This window comes from Pavona decussata, unplaced genomic scaffold (genome assembly GCF_977016875.1).
Source record: "Pavona decussata unplaced genomic scaffold, jaPavDecu1.1 SCAFFOLD_426, whole genome shotgun sequence".
NCBI classification, from domain to species: domain Eukaryota; kingdom Metazoa; phylum Cnidaria; class Anthozoa; order Scleractinia; family Agariciidae; genus Pavona; species Pavona decussata.
Genome location: NW_028145783.1, coordinates 812,501 through 832,647, shown reverse-complemented (window position 1 = coordinate 832,647; position 20,147 = coordinate 812,501). Strand labels below are relative to the sequence as shown.

General features: G+C 36.6%; 1 protein-coding gene across 1 annotated transcript in view; it reads left to right on the top strand.

Moving 5' to 3' along the window:
• Positions 1–349: 349 nt before the first annotated feature.
• Positions 350–20,147, top strand: part of LOC146450804 (26S proteasome regulatory subunit 8) — a 20,237-nt gene continuing 439 nt past the window's right edge. The window contains exons 1-14 of the mRNA XM_085100003.1: positions 350–500; positions 2,661–2,732; positions 3,997–4,066; positions 4,573–4,670; positions 8,795–8,851; positions 10,102–10,170; positions 11,528–11,626; positions 12,086–12,148; positions 13,028–13,191; positions 13,623–13,699; positions 15,810–15,985; positions 16,774–16,884; positions 17,446–17,532; positions 17,977–20,147. The exon at positions 17,977–20,147 is cut by the window's right edge and continues 439 nt beyond it. Coding sequence (XP_084956129.1) covers positions 402–500; positions 2,661–2,732; positions 3,997–4,066; positions 4,573–4,670; positions 8,795–8,851; positions 10,102–10,170; positions 11,528–11,626; positions 12,086–12,148; positions 13,028–13,191; positions 13,623–13,699; positions 15,810–15,985; positions 16,774–16,884; positions 17,446–17,532; positions 17,977–18,030 — 1,296 coding nt within the window. The 5' untranslated portion in view covers positions 350–401 and the 3' untranslated portion in view covers positions 18,031–20,147. The remainder of the gene's footprint in view (positions 501–2,660; positions 2,733–3,996; positions 4,067–4,572; positions 4,671–8,794; positions 8,852–10,101; positions 10,171–11,527; positions 11,627–12,085; positions 12,149–13,027; positions 13,192–13,622; positions 13,700–15,809; positions 15,986–16,773; positions 16,885–17,445; positions 17,533–17,976) is intronic.

The following is a 20,147-nucleotide window of genomic DNA, read 5'->3' as shown; positions in this document are numbered from 1 at the left end:
GCCCTTGCTAAGATCTGCTTTTCCCACACAGTAACGAACCAAACAAAAATACTTCGGTATTAGTAGGCACCGTCCTTAAATAATTGAAAAAACATAAATATAAAAACGGCATTTTATTTATTGTTATGTTAAATAAGTCGCCCTTCTCTGACACCCTTTCGGCCCTTCTTAAATTATTTGCATGTTTCTGACATCATTCAGGATCTAATACTTGAGTTAATTTTCTTTTCTTTTATTTGTTTCCCAATAATTGTATTATTTTTCATTGAATATCTTTCTTTCGTCATGAAACAAAAGCCACTGGCAGTAATTTTACCCAGCATGCATTGCCCCATTCATGATCTTCCCTCTCTCGCTAGGCATCATGGGCCAGCTTGAAATTTTGTCAAAGTCATTCCAACATGGCGGCCGGTACGGCTGTAATGCATTTTCCCAGTCCGAGAAGCACTGTGAAAAAAGAAGAACCGGCTCGAAGAGTGCAAAAAATCAAAGCGGATGAGGTGAGAAGAGTTGTTGTGGTTAGACGGTAAAATGTGGCGTCTTTTTGCCGCGAAAAACTTCAAAAGTTCATCATGTGGTTGTTCATGACGACATCTTTTGATCGAAAACTAAGACCCTTTTAGAAAAGCGAATTCACTAAACTTATTGTGTTGCACGCTATCCGTTGGAGGGAATTATTAGCATGCAATACGCGTCCTTGACTACTTTTGTCATTGAAAGTGAGTTTATTTGGGCTTGCAAGAGAAAATAACTCAATATCGATCCCTAGGAAATAGTGATTACTAAGCTTCTGCCGCACTTTTTCCAAGAAATCTTTTTGTAAGCTGATAAATCTTCGAACCTTTAAGACGAAAATCACTGATCCCGCGTGTCAGCAGCAGTGACTAACTTAAGCATTTACCGAGCCAGTGTAATTTTGTGAATATTACTTGCCACCAGGGACATTTTTGACTGCAATACTCGCTGGATCACGTTACGTACTTTACAAATTGAGTCAACTGCCTCGTGTTTTTCACTTCCTGTCCAATGTGGTTACCCTTTTAATTTATGTTTCCATCTAATACCTGTACTTCGGTGATCCTTGTACCTTAGACAATATAATACAAGATCAGGCTTTATGGCTTCCTTTTGCTGGGCAAATTATTCTTGCCAGAAAGAGTCAACAGTCTTCTACACAGCATCTACTGGCCAGTTTTTTTGATCGATTGACATTTTTAAAACAGCCAACAAAAATTACGTTTGCTTCAAGATACTCACAAGTGATGCAATGAACCCTGAAAGTTTCTGTTTGTCTTTGTGTGATTTTTTTTGTATGTGAAAATTATTTTAACATGACAGTTCACGAGACAAATGGAAAGAAATACCAGAAATTTTGCTGTAAACTCTAAGCAATAATATATAAGACTGTTCTATTGAGGCCTTAAACTGCTGTTTAAAATTAAAAACCAAAATCCAAGCTTTCGCCGATCAATGGCATCATCAGCAATAACATCTGTGTTTCACAATGTACTAGATTATGTTTTTGTGTCATAAGGAAAGGTAACTATCAGCATGAACCATTCACTGCAAGTAATTGAAGAGCATTTTGTTCTACTAAGACACAAATACTTGACAAAAACTGTACAACAAGGCACAAACATGGTGCTATAGTGGGTTTTTAATTCCGTTTGAAACTTCGATAGGAGCTGTTCGTATTTTGATTACTACAGTGCTTCATGTATAGATTAACCACTAAACCTGGTTTGGGGGGGAGGTGGGTACTCAAGAAAGTTTTATACTGGGAGGCTTTGCCCTGGGATACAAACCCATAACCCTTTTATGTACTATTTTTCACAGGAAAAGTAACCCTTTCAAATACCTTCCATTGAAAATGGTTCCACTTTCACACACCAACAGTAGAAAAACTGCACATCTTGTTAGTTGGTTTGTTTGAGACATTTCCAGAGGCTCTTCTAAATACCTAACAGACAGTTTTCCCTACCCTTTCGGGCAGAACCTCCTCATATAGTCCATTATAGGGAGTAACCCCCCCTCCGGCCACTACATCAGTGCTGCCATTTAGGGCTGTAACCTGTAAAGTCATCATAGATGAATCCCTTTGATGGGACCTTGCACAGCAAGTTTCTTATAATTGTGTGTGAAATGTAAGGCATTTTTTGGCTCAAAACTTGACAGCCAATGCACCTTCAATCAACTTGTACTTAACTTTTTCAAAGACACTTAAAGGCTACATTTAACTCACTTATTAAGTGTTGTGAGGACAACAGTGGAAGATCATGTGATCCTACTCTAAAAAGTCACAGTGAAGTAAAAGATCCTACAGTATACCACCAAAAATTTAAAAGCTAATTGTGGAATTGTAGCATTTTTAAGTTTACAGTTATTGCTATATTTTCCCATATAACATTTTAATTACCAGTAGTTTTATTATTTTTTCAAGTTTAGTATGCTATTAAATTAATTAAACTAGTAAAAGCTACTTCAGTTGAAACCGTTTAAGTACATCTATAATCCCCAATTGACATTGACATTGAACTTTTTACAACTTATTTTACTGATTTTATACAGGTAGATATACATGTTGTTCTTTCTTTTATGAAATGTGACTTTAAAATTTCTCAGATTTGATCTGTAGCTTGTTTTGTCTTAATTTGTTGCAGATGGAAGTAGAAGAGGAGAAACAACACGAAGGAATTCAGCAATACTACATAACCAAGATTGAGGCTCTCCAGGTAACAAAGAACAATACTACTTTATCACTGTCTGGGTAAAATTGAACAACAGTTCCACTATAAATCTGTCTGTAAATTGTCAGCCAAGAGTTCAGTAAAAGTGAACTGAGCTTGTCTTCAACAATTTCTCCCAAGGACTATCAGACAGTGCATATCCACCTAATCTGAGAAATAAGAAGTCTTCCAATAAACATGGCTCTGAGTGCAATATTGCAGGATTATCACATGTAATACATGTATATTGGCACATGAAATTTACATTAGTGCATGTTGAAAGCCTGGTGTACAAATTTCACCCGAGAAGGGTGTGTTCCTTTTAAAAAGAAATAATTATTACAAGGTAATAATTATTGAAGCACCTGGGGGAAAAAAAAATTGTAATTGCTTATTTGGCCTTGACATCCAAATTTCTTTGAATTTGCTTTATATGTGTAATTTGGTTTGTATACATGTACAGACTGATTCTTTTGTCAGAAACATAGTCTTGTGTTTACTTTGTGATTTGAGGGCCCAGATTTGTCGAACAAGCTTATACACCGTAACTTAAGCCTAAAAATTGAACTAAACTAGCAAGTGATGTTTCATATGATTTCTTTTCTTCTATGTTTAAAGCTAAACAACAGTTCTATTGTGATAACAAGTCTGTAGGCTCTACTTTGACTAAGAGAGTTGCTATCTCTCTTAGCTTTAAAGAAATCATTTCAAACATTGTTTGATGGTTGGTTCAGCTTTTAGGCAAAAGTCATAAGCTTGTTGGGCAAAATGGGGCCCTCAAACTGCAAAGTAAACATGGAACTATGTTTCTGAAACAAGAACCAGTCTGTGTGTAAACCAAATTACTGTAGAGCAAATTCCGCGAAATTTGGATGCCAAGGCCAAATCAGCACTTGCATTTTTTTTTTTTGCACCAGATCCTTCAATTATAAGTATTTAACATAAATTTTCATGTAATCTGCTATCAAAGCCACGTCAATGTAATGAGTTCCATATCTTGAAGTATAGTTTTAAACCACACAAAAATATCCCTGTGTTAGTGGGCACCACCCATAGGAAACGCGAACATCTCAAGATGCGCAGAACATAGTGTGGTAACAAAAGTAGGCATAGTCCTTAAACAGCTTTTGAACAACCAGGCCCTGGTTAGCACGACTAGGGTCCAACCCAGTGAAATATTCCTGTTTGTTTCATGCCACAGAAACCCTTGACCATAACTATGTGCTTCTATGTTGAATAACTGTTAACAACAGCCATTCTTTCCCATTAGATGGTTGTAACAGAAGAAATCAAGAACTTAAGGAGGCTTGAAGCACAAAGAAATGAGTTGAATGCAAAAGGTTAGTCTGTTTTATTTTTCTTTCTTCTTGGTTCCCACAGATTCTATTTTGTTGTTCTCATCAGTGATCAGTAAGCATTTTTCCAAGATTCCATCCCCTTCACGATATTCAGTTATTTGTCCTGCCTCAAAAGATTCCACTGTGATTGTGTGATACTTAACTTTCATTTACTTGAATCATTTGCAACATTTGTTCTATTTGTGGACCATTTAGTTATAGCCAAATTGTAATACTCAGACTTGTAAGAGATTACCTCTGTTTCAAAGAAGCCAATTATTATACAGTATTTCAGATGAAATGTTGACAATAATTTCCGGAAACACCACATTATACATGCAAAAAATTTGTTCCGAGGGATTGCATTGCTATTGTTCAAAGAATCCTTGAAAACGGGATGCCCCAGAAAAGGCCTTGAAGTTTTTTTTCCAGAGGAGATTAGGATCCATGTATGACGCCATTGGACCAGTTACAGCTGTAACTTAACCATTTGATTCTCCTCCTTGCAGTACGAATGTTGAGAGAGGAGCTACAGTTATTGCAGGAGCAGGGGTCATACGTTGGCGAGGTTGTCAAACCCATGGACAAGAAAAAGGTTTTAGTTAAGGTTAGTATCTGCCAGCAAAGCTCACTTGCAAAATTTGTAATGGCACTGGATCACAAGTTAAAAATATAAAAATGATATTTTTTTAATTAATATTATTTTTTTTTTTTGCATTTTATTAATTAAACAAAAGGATTTATAGATGGAAGAAGATCTGTTGCTTTTAAAGTGTCTGCAAAAGGAAACCTTTTTGGGTTGCATTCATTTTGTAACTGTGATGATTTTTCGTCTATTAAATTGTTCATCTGCAGTTCGCATATATGATATTTCATATATTGACTGTCAGACGTATCTTTCATGGCTATACATGTAGTGTATATTACAAACTCACAAAATGAGCAGGTCCCAGTTAGCTTGATAGCTTAAAGTTGGTAGTAAGAGCACTCCACCAGTTTCCCAGGGATTGAGGGTTAAACTTATTATATCCCATTCAAGCCTGAATCCTAGTAATAAAACAGTATTTGTAGTAAAATGCTACTAAACCTGAAGGTACAGATGTAGTGAGGTTCCTTACTTGTGGAACAGAAGCAAATTAGCACCACAAAAAAGTGTTACTCGATAGTATATTGGACGTTCCGGGTTCAAGTCCGATCTGACCACTATCTGGAGCTGTTTCTCGGTACCCCCAAGTTCAACTTCTCAGCCATGCTGGTGTATAGCCAGCTGTGATTCTTACCTATTTTTTAACCAATATGTTACTGTATATTGTGTTTGAAATATTTGTTTCTTCCTGTTTATTCATTATCCCTGAAAAGCCAATTTCAGAGAGAAGGTAATTAAGTATATTATTGTTCTGGGCCCTTTTGTTCAAAACCCGATTAAAGCTAATCCACGATTAAAAGATAACCAAGGTTTTCAGCGCGCTCATTAAAAATATTTTTAGAGTCTAATTTTAGGCTAATGGTAAGGAGAAGACAAAGATGGGGGACAAAATCTTTTTACAAAAATCTTTATTGTTTAGTAATTATTATACTCGAATCAAAGTTCTCGTTAATCCAGGATTAGCTTAAGCGGGCTTTGAACAACTGGGCCCTGATGTGGGCACTTGTTTTTGAGCTAAACAATAAAAAAACCTTAGGGTTGTGGGTGACACCTCACGCTCATTAGGACAGATTTATGTGAAGAGTACACACAAAGCATGATGACTGATATAGTGATAATATATGAATTATTCAGAATAAGGTATGTGGAAAAAATAACGTTAGTTTATCAGTAATTGCATTGTTTCAAATTGTGCAATGGCACAAATCACTTGTGGAGTTCAAAAATAAGTTGAGGCCCATAAATTGCAAATTTATCGTTGTTATTAATTTTGCCCTTTTCACATTAGCTTGTGAACTGGAATTACCACAATTATACAGTAATTAGATTTTGTGGCATTGATCATTACAGTACTTTCAGAAGCATATAAACCAACAATTTTGCATTCAAGAATTCAGCACAGATATAGCACTTCATGGATTGACATGCCAAGAAGGAAGAGTAGATGTTCTGTATTGTGTCACAACAGAAGCAAAATTTTTAAGCTGCCAGTCTTTGTGAGAGATGATGGAAGGTTTTGAATTCCAGCATAACAATTTTACTGTTTTAGAATTTAACAGCTTCTTTAATGGTTTATGTTGTGACTCAAAAGAGGTTTCAACAGATCTCTGAGAAGTAAAATACCAAACAACTAGCACTGTGCTCTTCTCAAGGACAAAATGTGGACATAAAATCGTGTTCTACAAATTTCAACTCAAGTGGCCTTTAACATTGCAGTGACACGTCATCCATTGAAAGAAACCAATCCTTATCTGTACTGCCATCATTCTCCAATATCTCTGTCAGTTTTCGTGGAATTGCCATCCAAACATCTACGTAAGAAGAAAGACCCCTACCAGAGTCCTTTCTTATGAACTTCAAAGTTTGCATGACCAGTCATCACCTGTGACCTTAATCAAATTGCCGGAAACATTGCGCCAACAGCTAACAACAGCTAACCTTGGTATAGTTGGTGGGCTTTTATTTTGGGGGTCGTGTTATCTGACGGATACTTGTGTCTGAGATTAATTTGCACTTGGTGGGCCTTATTTTGAGTTGGCGTAATTTTAGACGGGCCTATATTAATTTAATTTTTGGAATTTTACAGTATGTGGTTTACGTTTGTTATGGGTTCTTGCCTTGCTCTTTTAGTTTTCGCTAGGTTCTCTGGCAAAAGTAAACAAATTCCCAAACTCCAGTTTCATCTGAAAATAAAATTTTAATTACCTATGTGAAAACTTCCTGTAGGGCGATGTGTCTTTCCAATGTGATGATTTTAGCGCTCATTTACTTTTAAATAGGATTTTGTCCTCTTTCTTTATAAAAGTTACAAGGTTTGTTACATGAGCTGCAGTTTGAGGGTTCCGGTATTACAGAAGGTGTTGTGAGTGGCTTATAAACAAAATTGCTTCCTTCCTGAACTTTAAGCGGTCACCCTCAGAGAATTGTGAAGTGACTGCTAAATACAGGTTGACCGCGTAATACCGGTTGCACAGAATACACGTCAAACACAATAAAAACGCTATTTTATATGTATCACATATCATATTTGATCACTAAAATGTAGTTGACGCACAAAAGGGCTCACTAATCATTTATTTGGTTAAGAAATTGCAACAATAAAGTAGTATAACAAAGGAGAATATGGTATAAAAACTGACTAATAAAACATGTATGCTTTAACATCATTCATTCAGTATTGCAGTTTATTACAAATTCAATTACCTGGCACGCTATTTGTTATTTCATTTGAGTGGTTTCCTTTTACAAAGTGCCCATTTAGTACAGGTCAAGACAATAGAAACAGCTGGTTGGGACATAGTAAAGAGTAACCGCAACCGTTTAATAGAGTTGACCGACCAATAGAGGTCATAATTACAGTAATCAGTGGAATTGATTTTTGGGACTTTAACTTTGACCGCTTAATAGGGGGGTGACCACTTGATAAGGTGCCGCTTAATACAGGTTCAACTGTATTTTGCTTTCTTTTACTTCCATGATATTCAACGTTGCATGTGAGCCAGCTGGCATTTTTTTGTGTTACATGCCTCTTTGTCAGAGCAGTTAGGAGATTGTAGATTGTAAGTGAGTAAAGAGCAAGACAGGCGCATTGCTGGCAGAGATGTGTGAAAAGTAAATTAAGTTACTAGGAAGCATTATAAATTTGTTGATCCAACGACAGGTTGAAGAATTAACTTGCATGATATTTTGATTTTGGTTCTGTACTACTGGTGAATAGCAATACAAACCACTTGAATGTCTTCATTCACATTTATTGTTGGGAAAGAATTTGAACTAAGATACAAAGCTGTCCAGTTTGTTCTCAGCAGAATGAGGACAAACAGGCATGTGATAATGGTGAACCAACCTTAACAGATGTAGCCATTTGGTCACTATATACATGTACCGTACCTTGAAAATGGTTCTTCTGTAATTGCCAGTGTCTGATATTATTTTCAAGTTGACAATTAACTGAGTGTTTTCACTTGGTCAATGTAAATGTTTATGTTTGTAAGAAACTAATCCTTTGAAACAAACTGCATTGTTGCAGCCTGTCTTTGAGAAGGACAATTTAATTGTTTGCACATGCAATAAAAAAGTATTTTGTTGCAAGCATGTGTGTAACAGTTACTATGTTTGTAAAATTGGCAATGATTTTAAGGCAGTCAAGGTGTTTACACTGTACTTATACAGTTCTACCGGTATGTTGAATTGTAATTTAAGTAGTTCTCCCTCGGGCCCAGCTGTTAAGCTATAGATCCTGTTTTTTGGTTATGTCTGATAAGTGTTTCATTAATTGCATAGGATTATCTAAGTACTTACATGCATGTACATTCATCACACGTACCATCATGGCATTGAATTCTCAAAACATCTGCTCTAATTTGTACAAGGAAACCATCCACCTTACCTTTGATAAAAGGGTTGTTATATAATCAGTGGGGTGCTTTGATCTTGTGTCAATGGGGTACTTTGATCTTGTGTCTTAAAATCTTGGTCTTGCTTCAGTTGATGTTTCTGTATTGTCCTTTGATTAATCAGCTGAGTTTTATTTTGCAAGATTACAACCAAAATTGAGTGATATTGTTTGATTCCTTGTACTGTAGGTTCATCCAGAAGGGAAATTTGTCGTTGATCTTGATAAGTCAATTGACATGAGTGAGGTGAGTCAATGATGATATTGTGCCAATATTAACACTGCAATGATATTGCTTTGAAGCTGAAAAAAAAAAAAAGAAAAAAAAAACAGGGTCAAGCATTTTGGGTTCTTAGGCCTGTGTCCAAGACATGTACTTGGCATGAATAAAAAAAAAAAATCAATGATTATAGTTATTATTGTATTCATAATTAATGAGGAATCCGACTCGCAAAGGCAGTTTTTAGTGAGGTGCTCCAGATGTTAATAATATCTTCTCATCAGAAGAAATACATGTGCATGCCTGCAACTTTCTCTGAGTGAAATTCAATATTGTTGAATCTTTTCAGCTTTTCAGTAGTCCTAAGGATTGGAAATTCCTCCACCCAGGAGTTTGTTTCTAAAAATTCAGAAAAGCTTTCAGGCCCAAGAAGTAGTTTTGAAATCTGTTTTCTACTAATAATACTGGTAGCTTTTGACTCATTTCACCACTGACAGTTCTTAGCATGGGCTAAATCCAAAAGGAAAATTAGGGGTAAATTAACACATTTTTCAGAGATAATTAAGCTACAATATTGCTTAATCCATATTACTGCTAGGCTAGTGTTGTAATTAAGTTACAATTTTATCTAGTATGACATTTGTAATTTCTTTTTTCTTCTTCCCCTCCCTGATTAGTTAACTACATGCGGGTGGAAGTGTTTTTGTATTAATTTTTTTGCTTTTAATATAATAAAGTTGAATGTGGTTGTTGTTGCTTTTTTATGCAAGCATTAAAATTAATGATTTTCACTTCTCTTTAGGGGTACTGTTTTGGAGTTGGGTGGGTAATATGATGGGTGATCAAATTTTGTTGATTATTTTATTATGGGATATTACTGTCCCTTTCAATATCATGCAGACTTTGCACTTCCAAACACAACTAACAATTTGCGAGTTTTACTGCTGTCAATCATAGTTCTGGCGACAACTGACTGACTGTTAAAGAGCAGAAACCTACAAAGTGCATCAAAATCCACCAATCAGTGTGTAAATGTGACCTTTTCATCCTATTTTGTTTTCTAAAAGGTCCACTACACTGATTGACAGCAGTGAAAAATGTAACAGTTGGTTGAATCTTGAACTGCCAAGTTCACATGTACTGTATGCTGTTGAAAGATGTGGTTAAATGAGTCATAATGTTGGCCAATGTGAACATCAAGTTCTCCTTTTTAGGTATAAAGCTGAGTTGTTAATGGAAGTTCACTGCCAAATTCTTTTGATTTGTTTCTCTTCCAGGTCACACCAAACTGCAGAGTAGCGCTAAGAAATGATAGTTACACTCTTCACAAGATTCTTCCAAATAAGGTGTGAAGCAGGCAAACTTTATGCACAGCTTTGATTAATACATAAATTATGTCGAAGAGAATGTAATGGATTAATTTGCACTGAATGATTTAATGAGAGCCTATTTGCAATGAGAGGGATCAAAGCAAAAATCGTTTTTTAAGGTTTTAGACAAAAATGCACATTTAACAGGGCTAAATATGCCCAAAACACTTGAAACAAAACAAAAACTATGACTCCCAACAGAGCATTTTAAAGCAATAATATTTGATTATGTGCAAGCAAAGAGAATTGCTGTTGAGAGGCTTCATCTTGAAGCATTATTGATCATGCATTGTCCATTTCCAGGATTATTATAAACTGAGGTATACATGTAATTATTAGCAAAGTGAAACAGTACATTTTGTACTGGGTGTATAAAATGCATTACTAAGTGTTTAAACACGATTTTGACATGCTTTAACACCTCTGTTTAAATGCATTAGAAGACCATAAATTTTTCTTGAATCACCTTCACAGGGTCCGAAATTAACTTTTTTAGGCAGGCGCCAAGTGGCGACTGAAATTTTTTTTTCAGTCGCCATATGAAAAAAAATGTGGTCGCCAAAAAGCAGGAAAAAAAATTGTCAATAAAATTTTTCCTTCGCAGCGAAACACAAACCAAAATTTTTGGTTGCCAGAGGGAAAATTCTGGTCGCCAATTTTTCTTTTAAGAATCAGAACGAAGAGAACGCGTTTGCGTTTGGGACCCCAATGGCGATTTATACACCTACCACTGAAAAACCACGACGAATGAATTGAATGCCGGCTATATACGCAGTTTCATAAGAATGCTAAATGTTTTAAGTCAACTTTGAACCTTCTCTTGTCTCTACCTTTTTGAGAAGAAATGTAGCCGATTGAAAAACTGCCGGTTGGTTCTTTGCTGAATGTTCAAAACCGTAAACGATCTTTCCTTTTGCGTTCTGTCAAGACAATCGACGGATCACCATGTTGTTCGCACCAGGCTACAACCGTGCAGCATTTCTCGTTCAAAAAACATGGCAGCTAAGCTTCGCACTGCTCGAGCTGTGACGCATTGTGATAGATTTATAATAACAGGAAAATCGGTTTTATACTTCAAAAGCAGTGGAAAGGTAAAAAGTAAGTGACCAATTGGCGGCATGAAATAGTTAATTGCCCGCTGGCGACTAGTTGTGAAATTCTGGTCGCCAGTGCAAAATTTTTAGTCGCATTGGCGACCAGGAAAGCGCAATTTCGGACCCTGCTTTATCCCCCATATTGCAAATTGGGTCACAGATCACCCAGGCTCAAAGAAATTTAAGAGCGTTGACCTACAGTACATGTATGAACTTATCATGCATCATTACACTTTCAGGTGGATCCTCTTGTTAGCTTGATGATGGTCGAGAAGGTTCCTGATTCCACGTATGAGATGGTTGGTGGTCTGGACAAACAAATCAAGGAAATCAAAGAGGTTTGTGAAACATGTTTACATGTATTCAAACACAAATCCTTGTAAGGGAAGCTACATGAACAAAGGATCTGGACATTAGGGGCATGTACATGTACATGTCCATGTATATCAATTTTGTTATTTGAAGGTGCTTTTTATTTCAAAGAGCTCTCTGCAATTTTATTACTCAGGTGAGAGGCATGGGTGGAAAAAAAAACGGCTTTTTCATGAACGTTGCAAATCTGCTTTTTTTGCACAATCCTGTGACGTGATACCAGTGTATTTTGCTTGCTTGTGCAAGACCATTACAGTGCTGGGCAATAGGTGTATTTCCACTTTGACTCTGTATAATCGTATCAAAGTACCTGAAACATTTTAACTGCCCAACCTCAAATAGCCCTCAATTCCAAAATAGCCCAAGTTAACATTCAGCAAGCATCTTAATAATATAATAAAATTATTATTGTTTTGTTATTCCAGGTCATTGAACTTCCTGTAAAACATCCTGAGCTTTTTGAAGCCCTTGGAATTGACCAACCAAAGGTATGATTTAATAATAATCTTATTGGGAGATCTCCCTCTCTCTCAAGACTCTGGATGCTTTTGACTCTGGAGATCCTACGTGTACCTTCATATTAAGTATTCATGACTTGTGTCACAAACTTCACCAACAACAGAGCGGTTTTCAATCGTGTGTTGAAAGTAGTCTAGTTTTTCTTTGCTATACTCTGTGATTGGTTAATTTTTCAACCAATGAAAAACAAAATAAAACCAATATTATTGTTACATTCTTGCATGCCTTTTGCCACGCTTTACACCAGTTACATGTATTGGCCTCAAATTCTGATAGGCGTGGAGTATTATTGACAAACTTTGAGGTTTTTGATCTTGTGATGAAACACTGTGACAAGTGTTTGATATAACTTCTCAAACAAACCTATTTTGAAGGAGAAATTAATGATGGAAAAACGAGGAGCTTTTCATTAGATATCCAAACATGTCACGGTGCATGATTTCCTTTTCTTTGGCTTTTGAATTATTGATGAGTTTGAGAAGTAATATATCAAACACTCGAAAGCGTATTTCATCAGATATCCAAACACTGAGAAGTAGGTTGAAAAAATGAGGTGCAGCTGAGTTTTTTTTTAAATGACTTCGAGGTGTTTGGATATCTGATGAAACACACTTTCAAGTGTTTGTTATGGCTTCTCAATTGATCAATAATTCTTGGAGAAATTCAAGGCTAAAGTTGGCAAAATTTTATGGTAATTAGGATCACATATCCAAACCATGGTCACAGTAGTGATTTTCTTTGTTTTCTCTTGATAAATTATTAATGAGTTTGAGAAGTGTCTGTCTAGAGCACAGCTGTAGTTGTGGTCACTGTTCAATGCACCCATAATGTCTGTTCCTTTGTTCTAGGGTGTGTTACTGTATGGCCCACCAGGCACTGGAAAGACACTGCTTGCTCGCGCCGTGGCACACCACACAGAGTGCACTTTTATCAGAGTATCAGGATCCGAACTGGTGCAGAAGTTTATTGGTGAAGGAGCCAGGATGGTCAGAGAGCTGTTTGTTATGGCAAGGTAACAACTGAAGAACCTGTAAATCATTCATCACCACGATTAACCTCCCTTTAGTTAATATATTCATTGAATATAATCACTCCCCTTTAAAGTGCATAAAAACAATTCAAACCCCAAGGCTATAAGCCCAAATACAGAAAAAGATGGTGGCTGTATATTTTAAAATACCACTTAACAAAGCCAACAGGCACATAATTATAAAGCCATATTTTTTATTGTGTAATTTGTCCCTTTACTGACAACATTGTCTATGCTAGGTTTGAAAATTTTAGAACTCTTCTCTGCATTTTGTGAGAATTTTTAGTGTTTTTTGATTGCTAAGAATTGTGGGTAAATGTACCAGTTACTATCTTTTTGGTATGGTGGATTACCCCAAGCTGTTATTTCAGGAAATAAGCAAATCGTTTTTTTTTTTTTTTTTTTCTTTACAGAGAACATGCTCCTTCCATCATTTTCATGGATGAAATTGATTCCATTGGATCATCAAGATTAGAAGGTGGATCAGGAGGTAAGATTCTTCTGTTTCTGCTTCTGCCAAAAGATCAAACTTTTACAATTTTACTATCCCGTGACAGGAGCAAAAGGCTTCCTCTACTAATCCCATAGCTGTATATGACAGTTGTGGGGTGTCAGGGCCTCTTCATATGAGCCCGGTCGACCGTGCTGGCTCGGTTTCCGAGATCTCGCCTCGCCACTCTTTTCTTTACAAAAATTTTGATGTGTTTATATGAGAAGGGGGCTGATCTCGGTCTTTGCAACCAAGATCTCGGTATTAAACTGAGCTGGAAATTTTTCCCATACAAACACTCCAGCCCGGATACCTGCACTGTCTGTGACCAAACATTTTCAAATGTGCATGGTTTGTAAGGTTGCTGACAAGTCAGAATGCAGTTCCACGGGTATTTTTAGGGCCTTTTGGACATTTTTTCATCTCAGTAACTGGGATTAAATTTCCCATATGAACAGAAGACAAAATTCGTCCCGGTTACCGGGCTCATATGAAGAGGCCCTTAGTCTGTTTTCAGTAGCTTGTGAATTCTGTAAGAGAATGGCAGCCTGGGGCTAGAGTGTCACCCTAAGTGCATGCAATGAGTCCAGCATTCCAAGCTGCGACCATTTTGGTCGCCATGGCGAGTGGAAAAAATATTTGGCGACTAAAATTCTGGCGAAAGTTGCCAGTTGGCGACCAGCAGATTAAAAGAGAATCTTACTTGAAAAATTATCAATAATAGTACGAATTTAAACAATAGTTCAAGCGGCGGTATCACCTGTATTTCTCTTTTCCCCTCTCGTCGTTCACTAACTCGACGTGAATGCGTAAACTTAAAATGAGTGTAGACTGGAAAATTTCATGGACAAAGGGTACAATGGTCTCTGAGCCACTCTGATGACAAAGGAGCCATACAAAGATAACCTAAAGGATGTGCTGTCTCTTGTCGAAATTCTTCTTGTACTTCCTCTCTCTGCCGCCCAGTGAGAGCGAGCAATCTCAGGGCAGAACCGGATCAAGAATTGCTATCGAGCTTCGCTTGCTTTCAAGACAGTGGAAGACTTGATCCGAATAACAGCCGAGGGCCCTGCTGTGAATGAATTCGATCCAACTCCAGCTGTTACCGAGTGGTTTGCATCTTCAAAAAAGCCCCAAAGACCATTCTTACAGTCCTAAAGCGGAACAAATGCCTCTGCTCTGAGTGAAATCTACGTTTTAAGCCAGTTGACTCTGCTTACTTGGTGGCCTCTGCAGCTCAAAGTGGAAAATTTGATCAATTTGAAGAGGTTTTGCATACCATTGGCAATGTTACCCGGTCTCAGCAGCTTTGTAATGTTGTTAATAGATCATTTTTGCTACTAGATGTCATTCTCCTCCTTCTCTTTCTATTAGCAAAGTGATGTGTTGAAAACGAGCCGTTTGGCTCATTAAACCTTCGTGTTATATGTCATGAAGTGCCCCCCTTTACATTTCTTTCTTTCTTTTTTTTTTTGGCGACTGCATTTTCTTTAATGGCGACCATTTTACAATTGAAGGTCGCCAAAAGGCGACTTTTTGAAAAAGTGAACTTGGAGCGCTAGAGTCATGTGTACAAGCTACTTAGCTAGTGTGCATTATTTTCTCTCATGTGTGGAAACACATTGGCACTTACTTATCGTAAGTAAACGGTTATCAAAAAACATTTCTCATGTTTTAATTTGGTGTACATTTTTAATTATGATACCAGCAAGGAAAAGTTTTGACACAAGTGGTAAGATAAGGCTTACATGTAAATGCGCATATGGAAATTTTTTAAGTTAGATTTCAAGCAAGACTAAACAGGTGTTAAGGGTGCCCCCTTCCCCCCTCCCAAAAAAAAAACAGAACCATAGTTATGCATCACTCACCCAGTGAACTATTGGAATTTCTTTCTTTTTTTTTTTTTTTTTTTTCGGTAACAGTAAATTGTGGGTAGGGTAAACTAACCTTTTTATTGGGGTGTGGATAGGTAGACAGACCTTGAAAAGGACCCAATGTCCTCTTGTTGGCCTACCTGCCATAGGCTAATCTGTAAAATTAATAAATAAATAAACAAATAATCATTGTTTTTCAAAGGACTAACACTGTGACATGTCTTTTTGTTGTAAAGGTGACAGTGAAGTACAAAGGACAATGTTGGAGTTACTGAACCAGCTTGATGGGTTTGAAGCAACCAAGAATATCAAGGTTGTTATGGCAACAAACCGTATAGACATCTTGGATTCAGCACTTTTACGACCAGGGCGTATTGACAGGAAGATTGAGTTCCCGCCCCCTAATGAGGAGGTACAGCCATAACAAAATATTGCTTATTACTTAAACTTTAAAATTTCTAAACTGGTCTGCAAAATAAATTGTTTTGACAGACCTATGCATTCAAGAATGGAATCTCTAAGTAAATGGAGCATCCAGACATCAAAATGATTGTAAACTTGTATGACTTACAATTCCTCATGAAAACAACTTTCATGCTACATTGGGTCATCTTCAAGAAAAAATATCATGTTTATTATGATTATTATTACAGTGTATATCTAATATTATTAAAAACTGGATCATTGTATAATGCAATTCCAGGGATTTGATTGGCTTAGCAGCCATGGTATATTATACACTTAATGTATGGTCCCGAGGGAAACAGTTAGTTTTGTTTTCTTGAGAGTCCTGATGTTTCCAGAGGCAAAACAAAACTAACTAGTTTCCCGAGGTACCATACATTAAGTGCTTTGTTATATATTTAGACTTTCCCTTCAATAATCACAGCAAAGCAAACAAGCAAACAACTGAGAGGGCAACAACTACGGAATATTTGTATTTGATCAGGGGCGCGTGACCAAGAATCAACTAATCACAGTGATCATTTTGTTGAGTGAAAGTCTAGGTAGCTATAGCCATTGTCTTCTTCCACTCGCACTTGTCGGATATGACATGACTATAGCCAACTCAGAGCTATGCTCCTCATTTGCTATTTATCGTTAAGGCGTGTTTGAGGAATAAATGTTAAATATTTTATTATGTCCTAATAATATGTATTGTTCATTTACTAAGGCTATGGATTTGACTTCCTTTCACAGGCAAGATTGGATATCTTGAAGATTCACTCCAGAAAGATGAATTTAACAAGAGGTATCAATCTCAGAAAAATTGCTGAACTCATGCCTGGATCATCAGGAGCTGAAGTCAAGGTACAGTTGTATTAGATTTTAAACGAAGAGTTCAATCAACACCAGTTTATTCTGAACTAAAGGGTAAAAGTGAAGAACAGCTCACCTCCACAGTAAGCCGACAGTTAGTCAACAGTCAGGCAACAGGACAGGTGTCGAGCCTTGAAAAATTATTAATTTTAGTAATGAAATCAATTTATAGTCTTGGTGAGCTTCATGTCACTGGTAATTAATGTTATAAGATGTGTTATGACTGCTAGCTATTCTTTATTAAATTTTAAGGAGAATGAATGAGTTCTAAAGGACTGAACAACATTGCCATATTGTGCATCATGAAAATGCAATGTTGGCACCTTATATTTTTATTGGACTTGTTGTGTGCAATGTTCCAATATAGTTTACAATTTCACTCGTAGACATCTAGTGCAATTTTCAAATTTCACTTTATGTTGTACGTACATGTAAGATAAAAATACATTTGGTAAGGGCAGGCACAAATGATGATGATCATTCATTCATTCATTCATTCATTGTCATTGAAGTGTTCTGTAGTTCATTAATTTTCTCGTGTGATATTTCCAGGGTGTTTGTACAGAAGCTGGTATGTATGCCCTGAGAGAAAGAAGGGTTCATGTCACACAGGAAGATTTTGAAATGGCAGTCACAAAGGTAAGCTTCCATTTATTGAAATAATTGTAAAGGGTTCATTTTAAGAGTTCATGTCATGCAGTCTTCCATTTATTAAAATTGTGAAGGGTTCATTTTGAGAGTTTGTGTCACACAGGCAGATTTTGAAATGGCACTTACTTGAGTACTTCTGCTTTTTGGAAAAAAGCGACCCAATTCTTAGATTTAAGCCTTTAGGTCAAAAGCTAAATACAGTCTGTATGCCGAATTAAGCTGACTTGGAGTAATTTGGATTTGACATCCAAAACAGCACGATTGTACTGTATGTCCCTCTGGCACAAAGCCTTTCAACTGCTATGAAAATATATTGTACAGTTAACTTTTTGGTTGCCATATTTACTATAGTGGCAAGTAGTTAGGTGAATAATCAATCAATCAATGTTAGTCATTCTCTGACCTCAGTTTTTACTTTCATTTAATTCGTAGGTGATGCAAAAAGATTCTGAGAAAAACATGTCAATCAAGAAACTTTGGAAGTAAAGCCGCTAGACAATACTACAGATAACAGTCTTCAAAACAAAGGCAAACTGATTTTCTACAATTAACTTAGCTCGTCTATCCTTTCTGTTCATTGAAACATCGCTTCATCAAGCATCAAAGGCACAAGGATAAAAGACATTTCAAAACAAACTTAGAGGTTGACACTCTTCTATATCAGCTGAGTACCACATTTTTCGGGATTGACTCCCATCACAGTTATACAAAAAATATTTAAGGTAGCTCCCTCATCAGCACACCTCGTGGATACAAGTCATTATAATATTATTATAGATGAACTCAAAATTGTGCCAAAAGCTGGCACACAAGGCACTAGCTATAAGATCAGCTGTTCATAACACGATTTTGTTTTGTTTCTGAGAAGGTACATGTGAGATTTATTAGTGACTACGTTGGTAGCTAGCTGACAACTATGGTAACCTTAGTGTGGGATTCAGTGTGTTGTAGTTAGAGGGTGCATTTACGTTTTCCAAAAGTATTGCAGGGTCTGGGACCCCAGCCAGTAGAAAGTTTCATTTTACTAGGTAACGATTTCATAGAGATGATTTTCCAAATCACTTTGCATTTTGTACATGTCGTGAATCAACACAAGTGTAATCGAGAATCATTTAATATAATAAAGAAACTCAAAGTTCCTCTAAAGTTAAGCAGCATTATGGCAAGCAGTCCTTTCTCTGGTTTTGAGGCATTTATTTTGCTATTTTATTTTTCAATATACTGCTCTAGAGAGGATTGAATCCAACCTTCAATATGAAACCCTTTAGTTCATAAACAATTTGACATTCAGTATTTATAGATTATCTTTGTCACGAGTCTGTGGCAGACTTCATACACACTTGCTGGTATGTTTTGAAACATGTTATAGTTGGTCTTTTGATTGGCTGAATAGGACAATTTCAGTATGGCGTTATTATGACACTACAACTGTCAGAATCCTTCAGGTTTTTGTTTTATCATGCTAATAGACTCTTCTCCAAAATGGCGGCCGAAAAAATTCAAATAAGTTAACATTAAAAAACATATACCAGCACTAGAAAGAGCACTAATTTACTTTAGTAACCCTGCAAAGTTTCAGCTTATCAGGTGTAATATCAGTTGAGAAAATGTAAGTTGAAAAATGAAAAATTTACAGACGTTTGTATGTTGACTGACCCCCAGTCATACACAAATGTGTGTAAATTTGTCAAATTTCATCTGACATTTCCTAAGCTGATAAGATTAACACCTACTATGCTGAAACTTTGCAAGGTTACTAAAGTAAAGGTGCTCTTACCAGTGCTGGTATCAGTTTTTCATTCAGTTCAATTTTAACTCATTCAAATCTGTTGCTGCCATTTTGGAGAAGGGTCAATTAAGCCATTGTTCTTTTGCCCCCCCCCCCCCCCACCTCCCCCCAAAAAAATGGGGATTACAAAATTAGAATTTGAAACTGAGAACAAAATGAATTCTGTTAGTTGTAGTCAAATGATGCCATTGGGGAAATGGACTATTGGTCAGGAAACTGCAATAGATCACAACCTACATTTGGGTGTAAGATGACATATGCCAGGTGCCCCCTTGGGCGAGAAATTGTAAGGAATGTTTGGTTTATCAACAGAATTGCTAGCTAATGGTAAATTGGTCACCGTTAAGAGATTTGAGTCCTACTGTGTCAAGCGTTAGACTTTTGCTCCAATGCAGGGCTAACTCTCGAAATTTCAGCACTCAAATCTCTTTACATTGGCCAATTTACCGTTAGTTATCAACTCTGTTGGTAAACCAAACATTAGTTTCTACTCCCCACCTACACAGCACTGAAATTTCTTAGAAACTATTCCTTTTACCCATGAGAAATTGGAAGGTTAAGCCTTGCCGTGGCCTGGGTGCTTTCCATTCAACAAAAAGTTACACCTGTTTTGATTTTTCAATAACTTCTGTCAGAGTGAAACAGAAATTTTTGGTGTGACCACAATTCCAAAAAGAAGACAACCCAAGATTTATTGCCAAATTTGGAATTTTTGTTTCCAAAAATTTAATTTGTTCCATTTGATTAAATCTACAGCTCTCATTTGCATGGTTCGCATCTCAGCAAATTTCAGCAGTTTGTAGTTCTCTGAAAA